This window comes from Amia ocellicauda, chromosome 10 (assembly GCF_036373705.1).
Source record: "Amia ocellicauda isolate fAmiCal2 chromosome 10, fAmiCal2.hap1, whole genome shotgun sequence".
In the NCBI taxonomy this organism is placed as follows: Eukaryota; Metazoa; Chordata; class Actinopteri; order Amiiformes; family Amiidae; genus Amia; species Amia ocellicauda.
In genome coordinates, this window is record NC_089859.1 from 31,242,971 (window position 1) to 31,257,173 (window position 14,203).

At 38.8% G+C, this 14,203-nt stretch overlaps 1 protein-coding gene across 1 annotated transcript in view; it reads left to right on the forward strand.

The window, feature by feature from the left end:
- The first annotated feature begins 3 nt into the window (after window positions 1–3).
- Window positions 4–14,203, forward strand: part of LOC136760498 (neural-cadherin) — a 107,029-nt gene continuing 92,829 nt past the window's right edge. The window contains exon 1 of the mRNA XM_066715932.1: window positions 4–1,239. Coding sequence (XP_066572029.1) covers window positions 282–1,239 — 958 coding nt within the window. The 5' untranslated portion in view covers window positions 4–281. The remainder of the gene's footprint in view (window positions 1,240–14,203) is intronic.

The following is a 14,203-nucleotide window of genomic DNA, read 5'->3' on the forward strand; positions in this document are numbered from 1 at the left end:
CATGAGTGATGCTGGAGTGATGCTGAAATCCTGCTAGACATCAAACAATCCCGCATCCAATTCTAACAGCATTTCAATTGCATCATTTCGGCATCTGTAGAGAGAGAGAGAGAGAGAGAGAGAGAGAGAGAGAGAGAGGAAAAGGCAGCAGCAACAAAAAAAAAAACTGTTGCTCTGCTTTTGTTTGGGCTTGTGTAGTGGCTTGTGCAACTCTGAACACATCCATGAGTTCTTGAAGTTGCCTACCTGACCTGAAACAGGACTTTTAATTATAGGCCAACATGAGGGGGCTTTGGGATGCTGTACATGTGTCAGGACGTCTCTCCAGGTTGTTGCTTTTCGTTTTTGTCTGGGCTGAACTGAGTGCGGGGCTGCCGGTGTTTTTGGGACATGTGGAGGAAAACGCACCGGCAGAGACCCAAGTCCAGGGCTTGGTTATACCTACGTGGAGACAATGCCCTGGTTTGGTTCAGGAATCGGCACTGGACTTTGTGTTAGAGGGGGACAGAGCATCACATTTCCGCTTGGACCACCAAGACAAACACCTGTTTGTGAAGACCACCAAAACTTTAGACAGAGAATTGAAGCCCGTTTACGCTTTGACGCTAAGAGGACCCGCCGGGGTATGTCCTAACAGCACCATGAAGATCAAAATCAAAATCCATGATGTGAACGACAATAGACCTCGATTCATTAGAGAAAGTCACATCATAGAAGTGGATGAATTGACCCCCATAGGCTCAGAACTGACCCAGCTGTCTGCGCTGGACAGAGACCTTGGAGAAAACAGCAGACTCACTTACTCTGCCTGTCCTGAGAATGAATTTGTGTTTGTTGTCCCCCAAAGTGGACGTGTCCTTCTGCTGAAATCCCTCATAGGTATGCGTAAGGTGACTGTCTGTGCTTTGGCTAAAGATAATGGAGCCCTCGCCTTGCAAAGCGAGCCTGCCACTCTTCAGATCCAGGTTAACAGATCTGTCCTGCAGGCGACTGCTTCTAGGGTCAGGACAGCCAGAGCCGTGTCCGAAGAGACGGCCTATACTGTGCATGTGTCCGAAGATGTCAAAGTTGGAGACTTGATATTCACCGTCCCCGACCTGAAGTTTGACAAGAAGTGGTTCGAGGTGATCTCCGAGGCAGATTCGCCGGTGCAAATTGAGAGGGACTCAGGGAGGCTGTACATGGCCCAGAGGCTGAAGAGAGCAGTGGACGTTATTGTAAAAATCCAAAACTTAAAAGGTAGGAATTGATGTTTTGTTTTCTTCTCCTATACGGCGCCTATAATAGGATCTGTGCAAGAACTTCAGTTAATGCCCAATTGTATTATTCATCAAGATGTTTTCACGCATGTTTTCAAATCCCAAAACATAAGCAAGTTGTAATTGAACTCTTATTAGTCATCTGGGGTTTGATTCAAATACAAGACAACGTGAACCTGTGGAGTGACGAGCTTGGTTGATTTAAGTGCGTTGTAAACCATCTAGAATATGTGAAACAAACAAAAAAGTACACATCTTTCACATTAATACTCTTAATTTGTTTTTCTTCTTCCCGCTGTACATCCTAACCTCCCCTCAGATCTAATACCTTGGTTCAAATATAGACTGTCATAACCAGGACAGCTAAGGACAGGTGGCCACTTAGATACAAATCGTATTTGTGCTCTTCTCATATGATGTGAATTTACTGGCGTTTGGGGGGATGAGAGGGAAAGAAAGGAAACAAAGTGATGTTCATACAGTCTGTCAGAGATGAAAAAACAAAAAGGAAATGCGGAAAATCTTCAGAGTATTTAAATCTGCCTCTCTTGTTGGGAGGTGGTGGTGACAACATAACAGCCTTTTAAGAATATAATTAGACGGGATTTCTGAGAGAAGTGTAAATATTAATGATTTGTTTGAACATTGCAGGAAATGTCATTATGTTACACTGTCAGTAACAAACTAGGGTAAAATTCGCCACACTTTTATTTATTTGTTTGTTTGTTTGTTTGTTTGTTGGTTTATTCATTGACGTGCAGCCAAGTTTCCAATTAAGCGTTTAGTGGGAACCTTTCAAATAGATTACCATAGAGACCCAAACTAATCAGGAAAATATAATAATATTTTAAGGCAATATTACGTTGGGTTATGATTATTACTACAATATGTTAACAATAGAGCTTTTATCTTGCATCATCCACTTTATGTGATCACAAAGAGCCACAGCGCAAAGCCAGGAATCGTGTCCTTCGCCCTAAAAGCGTGTCTTGCACTAAATATTTTTAAATATGTATTTATTACAAAAATAAACAAGCAAACAAACAAACAGACAAAAAAACCAAACAAACACATAATGCAGCATTGTGCCATGCACGCAGTAAGTCGTGACGCAGCTGTATTCAATAATTGCCAACATGCAATATGATTCCAGCAGAACGGTCATCACACTATACTATACTATACTATACTATACTATGTACTGTAAATGATTGTATTGCAAAATAATATTTGAATCCATAGCAGCCTGAAGAAAAACTAATATATGGTACATGGACTGAATGTGTGCTTCATTATCTATAGATGCATGGTGTCATACATAATCTAAATGAAAGAATACATCATAAATTACTGCCAAAGATTTGTTCACCTTTGCTTATTATGCACAATTCCTTAAAATGTCACCTTTTCCAGTTGCTTTTGTCATTGATGCTTCTTGGCTAATATGTAGGCTTGGGTGTTTGGTGTGTTCCCTTGTGTGAGTTAAGACACCCGCCAAGTGTTAATTTGGTGCAGAGGATTCAAATTTGCGGTTAGTATACTTGTGTGCTGGCTGTCAGATGTCTCTCACTTAAGTGCAACTGACAAGCCCGCAGTGTGATTTGTTTGCTATACGTCTGTAAAGAAAGAAAGAAAAAAAATCCCCTCAAACTGTCAAGCTCATCAAAGCGTCCTGTGTTTAATTGCACCAATATGACAGCCTCACCTAATTCCGCCTTCATTGCCGAACTCTATAGGAGCGTTATTAATTAATATTTAAACATGGGGAGCCAGGCTTATATAAGGGAACACCGGGGAAACCAAATCAATCAGTGACATGCAACAGTGTTGTTTAATAACGTAAATCAGTTCTACAGCTAATTGCAGGTTTCATTGTATCACTCGTGTTTTCTGCTACGCATCAGAAAGTGGCTTACATTGTGTCCTTCAGGTGGCAAAGCAGCCTGCAATTGAACTTTTTCCCTGTTCTGTTTTGTTCCACTGCTCATCCAAAATGGAAAAAAAAAGAACCTAGCAAATCTCATTCTGGGTACACTGGGTAGGTGTAACACCGGCTACTTACACTAATTACGATGGCATCCCTTGTCGCGTTGGTGTAGCGCAGATTTCCGCAGTCCTGCGCTGGTCCAGCGATGGGATGGGTGGAAATCTGCAGATCTGCGCAGAACTGCCGACATTTGCGCTACAAGAACGCGATCTCTATTTCTGCATGGTGATCATCATGTTTTTTTTTTTTCCCTGACATTAAACTGCAATAAAAACAAGGTGAATAAATGACTCAGTGTATTCTAGCAAAATAGATGTCTGATGGAGTCTGTTGCCAAAGCTTAAGCCAACACACACAAACACACATAGACTGACAAACAGAGACTACAACAAAGAGGCCACTGGTGTTGAGGTAAAATAAACCGGTATACTATATGGGCCAAAGATAAGGCTGCAACAATATTGTCTCCTACAACAATTTATGTCCTGTAAAACACTGTATTAGTACCGGATATCATTTTTGCTCCCATATAACCCATCAGCTCTATAGGTATAGTTACTTATCAGTTCAGTTTTGTATAATGTAGTACTACTATTGTGTTATATGTAGACCAGTGGTGCATTGTACTCGTGCAATATTGTATAATACAGAGTCATTTAATATACTTTGCACTTTAGCACGGTTACATACATACTGCTTTATTAGGCCTATCACTGCTTCTGACACATATAGACCTACAGTGCTGTGCAAAAGTTTTAGGCAGGTGTGAAAAAATGCTGTAAAGTAAGAATGCTTTCAAAAAGAGGCGTGTTAATAGATTATATTTATCAATTAACTAAATGCAAAGTGAGTGAACAGAAGACAAATTCTACATCAAATCCATATTTGGTGTGACCACCCTTTGCCTTCAAAACAGCATCAATTCTTCTAGGTACACTTGCACAAAGTCAGGGATTTTGGAGGCATATAGTCAGGTGTCTGATTAAACAATTATACCAAACAGGTACTAATGATCATCAATTCAATCATGAACTGAAACAGAAACCGCTGTGTAGGAGGAATAAAACTGGGTGAGGAACAGCCAAACTCAGCTAACAAGGTGAGGATGCAGAAGACAGTTTACTGTCAAAAGTCATACACCATGGCAAGACTGAGCACAGCAACAAGACACAAGGTAGTTATACTGCATCAGCAAGGTCTCTCCCAGGCAGACATTTCAAGGCAGACAGGGGTTTCCAGATGTGCTGTCCAAGCTCTTTTGAAGAAGCACAAAGAAACGGGCAACGTTGAGGACCGTAGACGCAGTGGTCAGCCAAGGAAACTTACTGCAGCAGATGAAAGACACATCATGCTTACTTCCCTTTGCAATCGGAAGATGTCCAGCAGTGCCATCAGCTCAGAATTGGCAGAAAACAGTGGGACCCTGGTATACCCATCTACTGTCCGGAGAAGTCTGGTCAGAAGTGGCCTTCATGGAAGACTTGCGGCCAAAGAGCCATACCTCCGACGTGACAACAAGGCTAAGCGACTCAACTGTGCATGAAAACACAGGAAATGGGGTGCAGAAAAATGGAAGCAGGTGCTCTGGACTGATGAGTCAAAATTAGTTTTTTTTTAATATTTGGCTGTAGCAGAAGGCAGTTTGTTCGCCGAAGGGCTGGAGAGCAGTACACAAATGAGTGTCTGCAGGCAACAGTGAAGCATGGTGGAGGTTTCTTGCAAGATTGGGGCTGAATTTCTGCAAATGGAGTTGAGGATTTGTTCAGAATTAGTGGTCTCCTCAATGCTGAGAAGTACAGGCAGATGCTTATCCTTCATGCAATACCATCAGGGAGGCATCTGATTGGCCCCAAATTTATTCTGCAGCATGACAACGACCCCAAACATACAGCGACCGTTATTAAGAACTATCTTCAGCGTAAAGAAGAACAAGGAGTCCTGGAAGTGATGGTATGGCCCCACAGAGCCCTGATCTCAACATCATTGAGTCTGTCTGGGATTTCATATAGAGAGAGAAGCAACTGAGGCTGCCTAAATCCACAGAAGAACTGTGGTTAATTCTCCAAGATGTTTGGACCAACCTACCTGCCGAGTTCCTTCAAAAACTGTGTCCAAGTGTACCTAGAAGAATTGATGCTGTTTTGAAGGCAAAGGGTGGTCACACCAAATATGGATTTGATGTAGATTTTTCTTCTGTTCACTCGTTCATACAATCTATCATTGATAGTAACCTACATACTACCCTACAGAAGAGTACACATTCAATATTTTGTGAAAAAGTAGTCATTTGCAGACATGTATCTTCAGATACAGTTTAAATATAAAGTAACTTAAAAAAAATAAACATTTTCAGGATGTGGTACATGCGTGGATGTTTGTAGAATATAGCTATGAAACATTCACTGGTTGGAATTCCAAGGGCACCAAAACCCAACAGAATCCCAAGTTATGCATTATTGCAATCATATTTTATTGGCCTACGTAGCAAATTCTTACGATGTTCCATTTTACGACATGACAGAGGTAATGTTTGTGTTTCAAGCTAACAATTGTGAATTTGTGAAGTTATTTTTCAGCTCAATCAGTATTTACGTGTCATAAAATAAGTCCAGGTAGGAGTGTCATCTCACAAAATGAATTAATGTGGAAAGCACTTAGATCTTACTCCTACAGGACAGGAAGAAAGTGGGTTAGGCCTACTTACAAATGTGCATCTGATCTAACATGTCAGCATTTTTTGTTTGCTTAGGTAATTAGGAACGTTTATCCACCTGGATTTCACACAGTCCATGCAGTGTTACATTTCCAAGCACATTCAAGATTCCATCCAAACACTGACCTGATGAGTAACGGGTTGCTTGTTTAGGGACTTGGGCAGTGAACGCCAATCTGTTGTCGCCCTCATTGTTTTAATGAGAAAGAGTGCTGAAAAATTTACGGACCGTGAAATCTACAAGCGTTGAAATATACAAGCAAGGGGAGCGGAACGGTTTTGTCTTCTTGTGCAGTTCCCAGGATACCTATTTTAAAATATTTAGAATCAAAGAATAGAAGCATTTAATTTATGATCACATATCAACAAGCTATGTTGAATGAACCTATTACCAGTTTGGTTTAGCCAGTGAAATTCACTTTTTAAGGCAACCATCCATTTTAAAGATTGACTTCATTTTCCCCTTGGGAGAACCAAACCAAAACAAATAAATCAAGAAGAATCCAACTAATCTGATTCTGGTATATACTATCTATCTTCTATTCTTGTGATCTCTAACTTGATTAATTATCTATTGATACAATATTAATATTTTGCCACTAGGAGGCAATTACCAGTCGCCTCTGAGCTATAGTGAGGAACATCTATTTGATCCAGGGCGAGTTCTAATGGAATACCTACTTCTATTTACTTTAAGGAAAAGCTTACTAATGCTCAAACTAGAAATGCTACTGCATAATGTCTCAGGAGAGGCTTTCCTTCTAAGAGATTAAATTATAAAGCTTTGTAGTCCTTCGCTCGTAATCTTCACAGTGCATATGAGCTTTTTCTGCCCAAGGCATAGCCTGTGTTTGTGACAGGCTGGTGTGCTGTGAGTAGGCCTGCTGCAGCCTGAGGAATCTGGCCAATATTCGTTCTTAGGCTGTCATTAAAAGCCAATTAAAAAGGAATCAAGTCCCGTTTCTTCACCTCTGCCTCTTGTTTAGTTAAATGTCGGGGAGAGAAAAAAAAAAAAGAGTGAAATCTCAAATATTCAGAGAGTTGGAAGTTAAACTAATGGTCTTTGGGGAGATAATTATCTTCAAACTATTGTCTCGCCTTATGCTAGCATATTCTTTTTGAGCGTTTTGAAGAGTAATGTTTACTTTTTCCATTCTGATCAGAACTTTGTGATAAAGAAGCTCCAGGAGGGTGCACTGGGTAGGAGTAGTTTTTATTTTTGCCTTTTCTCTATTTGTAAGATGCATTTGATTTCTGACACTTACTAGAACTCTTGAAACATCAGCTATGGAAATGGAGCAGATTTTCTTTTGGTATAAGAAAGTCAAACTAGAGAGATTTTACATTTATATTAACAGTGTTTTAAAACAAAGGTGAAGGAAATTGCATTTATTAATTTGCTTCTATATCTATCAATCTATCTATCTGTTATAGTTACAGTGAAGCTGACAAACTTTAATTCTCTCGAAAGGAGACTATTTGTTGGCTTTGATGGAAATAAATAATATATATTTTAAATGGGGAAGTATATCTTTTGTGTGTTTTTGTGGTTGTCTATGTGTCTGTTACTTCATGGCTGTGTATGTTAAAGGATGTTTCCAGAGTACAGGAGCTGGTGACTCATTCCAGTGTCAGATACCATTTAATTAACAAACCACTCATACACACACAGGCCTTGGAGTTTATTTGTAGAACTATTAAGATGCTGTGCATATATGACACTGCAGGGCATGTCTTTTTTTTCTATCCTCCTTAAGAAGATCCCTACGGTGATTTTCATGGGTTTGGTAAACACTGATAATGGGCTGTGTGCTGTATATGTAGCACATTCCTACAATACATTGTTCCAACAGTCTCATCCCCCCTCAGGGAATATATGTCCCTATGAGTGTCTGGAAAATAGTGAGCAAAAACTTTATCTTTCCTAGAAGCCCCAAAATGCATTGCATGTTTTTTTTTCCCCTGTGGTTTTCTGTTTTAAGAGTTTTAAGAATTAAAAAAAAAACTGCAGTCACAAACTGATGAAAACCTCTTGAAGGGTAGAGACCAGCAGTGTGCACTTGGGGATGTCTATTTTTAGCTGCTTAGAATAGTGCTTGGTTTATTTTCTTGGAACAATATAAGTATTTTTTTATTTTTTTACTTATAAAATCTCTAAATTCCTTTTGGTGTGTTCAGATTTGCTTTTCAGCGCTCTTTCTGTTTCTGCAGTACAGTGGTATTGAGTCCTGGCTGTCAGTGGTTCTCTATTCCATTCCGGATTTCATCTGTAAAAAGTTCAGCTATGAAGTCAAAGCCTGGACAAGGACCAGTTGAGTTAAATGTCTCAGAATATGGCAAGGACTTTGCCTGACCATTTTGCCTCGGATATCTACAGATCCGGGCATTCCAGGTTTTCTCATGTATTTTATTGCTTTGTCATTGTCTCCCATTCTTGCCACTAAGTGTCCTTTTTGTTTGTTGATTCTTTTTACATTTATGTTTTAGTTTTAATATTCCATTTCAATACCTATATTAAAGCATACTGTCTTATATTTTCCAAACCCCAATGTAAGAGTGGAGAGTGGCATATATTAGTTGGTGCAGTGGTGTGGTTTGAACATGGCAAATCAATTCTGCAAAGACTTCTTTGTCTATGGGTTTGGCAGGCCTGGTGAGATCAGTTGTTATTGGCATTACAGAAGCCAGTGTGGGTGGAGCTTTTAACATCCAAACTGGAACCTTGGATTCTGCATACTTTGAACAGTACATCTGTCCACAGTTCAGAAAGGACTTGTGTTTTAGTGTAGTATTTCTCCAAATGAAATCAGCAGTCACAACTAGTCAATCTTTCACAGGAATGATCTGAGTTTAGTCGAGCTGTTTCAAGGTGTATTTTGAAGGAAAGCAGCAATACATTTCTCTTTATAGGGTCTGCAAACCTGGGTCGGTTCTGTGTCTCAGCAGTCACCGATTGGATTTTTCTTTCATTTAAAAAACATTAAGTGGAGCAGTATTTTCTCCACACTGTGTTCCTATTTAGGCCTCTCTCTCCTCTCTCTCTTTCTCTTCTCTCTCTCTCAGACACACACATGTTCAAATGCGCTTTTCAATGCTCTTGATTTCCTTCATGCATATCCAGTCTTGCATACGTTTGCGTGGTAACAGCATCAGAGCAGTGAGCAGCGCGTGGGGCGGCCAGGTTTTGCGTGCTGTCAAAGCGTGTCAGCCTCACAGGAGCTTAGCAAACAGTGCAACGGGAATGAATGTAAATATCATGTAAATGTATTTATTGTCTTTTGCCTGGATTTTAAGTCACTGTATAAGAAATGTGAGAATGTGCTTCCTCTTCGAATTAATACTGTGCTCGTTTTGAGCTGCTAGAATATTTTCATAAAAAAAAAACGTAGGCCAAAGGTGCCAACAACATTTAATACAATTTTAGAATAAACAAGGTTAAATAAGTACCACACATCTGTTTAAACCATAAGAAGCATATGCATAGGTAAATTGCTAGCAGGTTAATGGCCCTCTATATAGTAGTAGAACTCCTGAAATATTCCAGGTTAAAGAATGGCTGAATGGACTTTGTGGATTATTTAAAGTTTTGTTTATCTGTTCTGTCAACGCAGGGTGTTGTAAGTGCTGACGAATCTCTGTAAGTTGAAACACACGTTGAGGATGGGACTTGTTATTGGCTTTGTGGGTGGCCCGTGCTGATCCTGGCTGGAGAGTCAAGGAGAACATTGCCTGGCCTTGATATTGCCATATATTTATCTATAGTTTTATAGAGATCGAATGAGCTGAACATCAGTGGTTCCTGTTCAGTAGTTTGAGGATATGGTCTCTCCTGCTATGGTCAAGTCCCACTATTCTGTGTTCCTTTGTACCTTATGCTTTGTTTTTGGCAGGCAGACCACAATGGATGCTTGAAATCCACAAAAGAAGCACTGTGCTGTCATCACCTTTTTGATGGCAGAGAACACTTTCAACATCCTGTAGTAGATTTCCTTTGGTTCAGGTTCTCTAGTGTCGAAAAGCCAGGGACCGCACGACACCCGGATTTTTTTTATCCTCAACATCCATCAATGGCTACAAAGAAATGGCCTGAAATATCACAATAGGGCTGTTTGAGAATATTGAGCATGGGCTAGTAATGCTACAGGGAAAGCCTCTAGTGTGATCTTCCAGAGCGGGCTCAGAACTATTTAAACCACCTGCCTACGCCTCTTAAATTCTTAGGTTACTAAACTACAATTACGAAATATGCCCATTAGTTTCAAAGCTAGTGCAAATGTTTGTATATAGATATACACATGTGTAAGCCAGCCTATCTAACTGAGAGGTCTCACCTATAGGGCAGACAGACTGTATGAATTTAGTAATCCCTCAGCAATGACTACACTGTGAGGAGAGAGAGATATCTGCAGTGCCTGATGTTTCGCATTAAAGAGTAAAGCTTTACAGCGTAAATGTCTCTCCTAATTAAGCCCTGTGGACTCTTTTGATCAGTTTGAATAAACTTTTCACCTTTAAGAGATAGGAAAACCCATTTTAATTCATATATATATATATATATATATATATATATATATATATATATATATATATATATATATGCTTGAGATTAGATGCTTCAAATGCATTTCAGTAGATGTTTGAATCAGTCAGAGTTTCCTCTCTATATGTGGTTTGACTGCCCACTTGGTAGAAGCAGTTCTTTGTTGAGAGCGGCTGTATTCTCTTCTGCAAATCATGTTGTGATTACTTGAATTGTGTAGAAAGAGTTCCCCAATCATTCTGCCGTGCTGATGTGTACACATTTTTAGGCTCACGTGTTTCCTTTCTTTCCTTAAACTCCTCTATAATTAACTATTTTCAAATCCCAGGAACGTGACATATGTTGAACATGAGCTGCTGCCTTGTGACAAGAAGGGAAGATCTTACATGAGTGACTACACTACAAAAGCAGGGTAAACAAGGGTACTTCGGCTGAATATTCCAGCACTCCCATCCCCAGTTAGCTAGTTCACTCAGTCCACTGTTTTGATCCTTTATCCGCAGTCTTATTTGTTAATTGAACTTCATGCCACAGTCCCAGCCATCCTGCCATTTTGTGATAATAGGTTATTGACAGGATATACTGAATGGCCCAGGGGATACATTTTTAATGATGAAATAGGACAAGGTCATCGGAATCTCCCACAGCGCCCTCCGAGTTAACTGTTTGTGGACAATCCCTCAGTGCTTTCCCCCACTGCACGGCTGGATTTCAACTTAATTGTAAAATTAGTCATGTTTGCTCTGGTTGTAGTTCAATTTCCTGAGAGAGATTTGAAAAGTACAAATTAACATCAATGCATTTATTTTATTTTATTTGTCACCATTGGAATGTACTCACAAATACAAACATTTATCAGGAATTGGTAAAGCTATCAAAACAACGATTTAAAAATGTTTCCTTTTAATTGTTGATCCAATCTGTTCCTTGCTACAAAACTGCTGCAATTGAAGTAATAATAACATTTAATGCACTATAAATGCACTATAATACTATCCAAAATATAGTTAGTGAAACATGATCCTAGCTTAGCATCTGTTTTCAATACCAATCTTGTCTTCTGGTGGTTTTGTCTGCTAAAATAATAAATCTGTAGTGATAAAGAAAGAGTAATGATACCAGAGTTTTAGCAACGGAAGTCAATCTGATATTATGGAAAAGTAAATACAGGACTGAAAATAGAATAACTGCAAAACTGAACTGAAAATATGTACAGGACTGAACTGATGCACATGTAACCTGTTTAGAATAATAAGCGTGTTTTTGCCCCCCCTGTTCAATGGAAAGAATAAAGTGAATTCTGCTTGAGATAAATTCTTAGAAGAAACAGGAACACACACACATGCACACACAGGCACTGAATTCTCCCACAGGCTAAATTTAATTTTAAATGAATATGGACACTGTTAAAGTTATTTGACAGCAAGGCTAATTAATATGAAAATTCAAACCCAACAATTCATCCAAAGAACATTTATATAACTGGTATGATCAGCATATTTTTCCCCTCATCTTTCTTTTTTTTCTCTCTCCTGTAAGTAATATAAATGTGTATGCATCCCTGCATTTCAAAAGCAGTGACAGATAACAATTAGCCAGACCTCTGTGACTTGTCTGTTTTAGTCTTCCTCATCAGTACTGTCAGTATTTCAGGGGTGAATCATCTGTGTTTCTTTAGGACGATTATACAAGGTTTTTGTCACATCCATGTTGCACTGGAAAGTGTGGAATTCAGGTCAAGCTCAGTTTAGAAAAGAGAGAAAATGTAATGTTTATATTTAACTCAAAAATAAGGAGAAACTGCATTGTATTTTGTCGATAACTCAGATATGAGGATTTTTGCCTCTGTTGTTAATGATGAGTTAAATAATTATTTTTTTCTTCCATTGAATAAATGAATAGATAATAGGTATTTCCTATATTTGAGTTCAACATGTTAATTAAATAAATAGTAACTTTCATTTGGTAGGTAGCATACATATTGTGAATGAAATGTAGATTTGTATAATGGAATCATGCATAAAACAAACACGTAAAGATTAGCTGCAATAGAAAAACATTGTCTTATCAAAAAGCAAAAACAAACAATCAGTATAGCCAGATATGTATCGACAGCTCTCTCTGTCCTGATTTGAGCCTTTATAGTATACAGACCAAAGACCCCTATCTGTTGGTTTCTGTTCAGAAAGCATCCTGCAGTTTAATGCCCTTGCGTGTTGTGTGATTCACATTGGGCCCTTACAGATTACCCACACTCTCCAACAGCTGTGACAGTCAACCCACAACTGTTGGAAAGCTGCACACCTGCACTGAAACACTGAAACCACTGTAGGGAAATAACTTCAGACCTTTAAAGCTGCTGTACAAATATTTACATCTCTACAAGTGAAAACACCGGATCATTTCTTTCTCATTTGCTTCAGGAAAAATATTGATTACATTTGTTAACTATTGACCTTTCTTCAGTATAGTGTGTAGATTTACACATACAAATCTGGAACAATCAAACAAACACACACACACACCAAGGCCTTGAATGTGACCCTTTGTTTCCCCTTTCTCTTACAATTTAAAATCCCCTGCATGTACACCGTGTGACAGTTATCAGTATAATTAAACAATTAAGAATGAATGGCTTGTCTTGCTTGCTTGATTACTAATCATTTCTAAACCTCAGAGTTTCTACAATTTATTTGACGTCACATTCATCTACCTCGTTCATTGAAGCTGTCTGTGTGCTACATTTGACCCAGGGAATTTTTCTTGACCATCTGCTTTGAAATCTGGGGACAAAAATTGTAGTACTACATGAAAGCAGAGTATAGTTTAGCGCAATGCATAATTTTACATTGCTTCTCCCAATTTAAATTCCATACCTTTCACTTTGTATTCTGGTATCTCATTAGCCTTTTTTTTTATATAACTTCCCTGCATTGTCTGAACGAAGACAGCAACAAATTATATATAATTATACCTTTTCATAGGTTGCTACTTCGTGTTCAGTGCCACCCATTAGATATTTATAATGTACATTTGTGCTATCTACAATTATTTTCATTTGACAGGTACCTGCCCAGTCAAGAATAGAGTGTTCGTTTTATTTTTTTCACCTCACTTGCTACTGCCCTATATTCTATCGCTGGCAGATCTATCAAAATGATAGCAGAGTCTGAATCATTGATGTAAATGGAAAAAAAAAACAGTGGTCCTGAAACAGATTATTTTTGCAGTCTGCCAATAATCTCGCCTCAGTTGGAGGTTGCTCCCTTAATGAGAACAAGTCATTTCTGCACATTGACCAGTTCTCCATCTATGTGCATTCATTACCTCAGATTCCAGCTAGTGTGGAACTTCATAAAAAGCTCGCTCAAAATCTAAGAATATCATATTTCATAGGCGCTCCTCATTTTCTTTGCCACTGTTGCTTGTTCAAAGAAGCCCATCGAGATAAGAAAGCAAGATGTGTTTTTTCTTTTTTTCAAAACCATAATGTCTTTCCCCTAAATCACCTCCTAATGCACGGCAACTCCAATTCATCTTTCTGTACCTTTATATGCTACCTGTTTTGACAGTTTCCCCGGATTTTCAGTTACATTTGCCAGGCTTTGATTTCACATGCACAGCAAATCAAAAACTACAGAAGCAATTAGGTGTTTTTATATATTTGCAAACTACAGAACCAGAGATGGCGTAAGAGAGAGGAA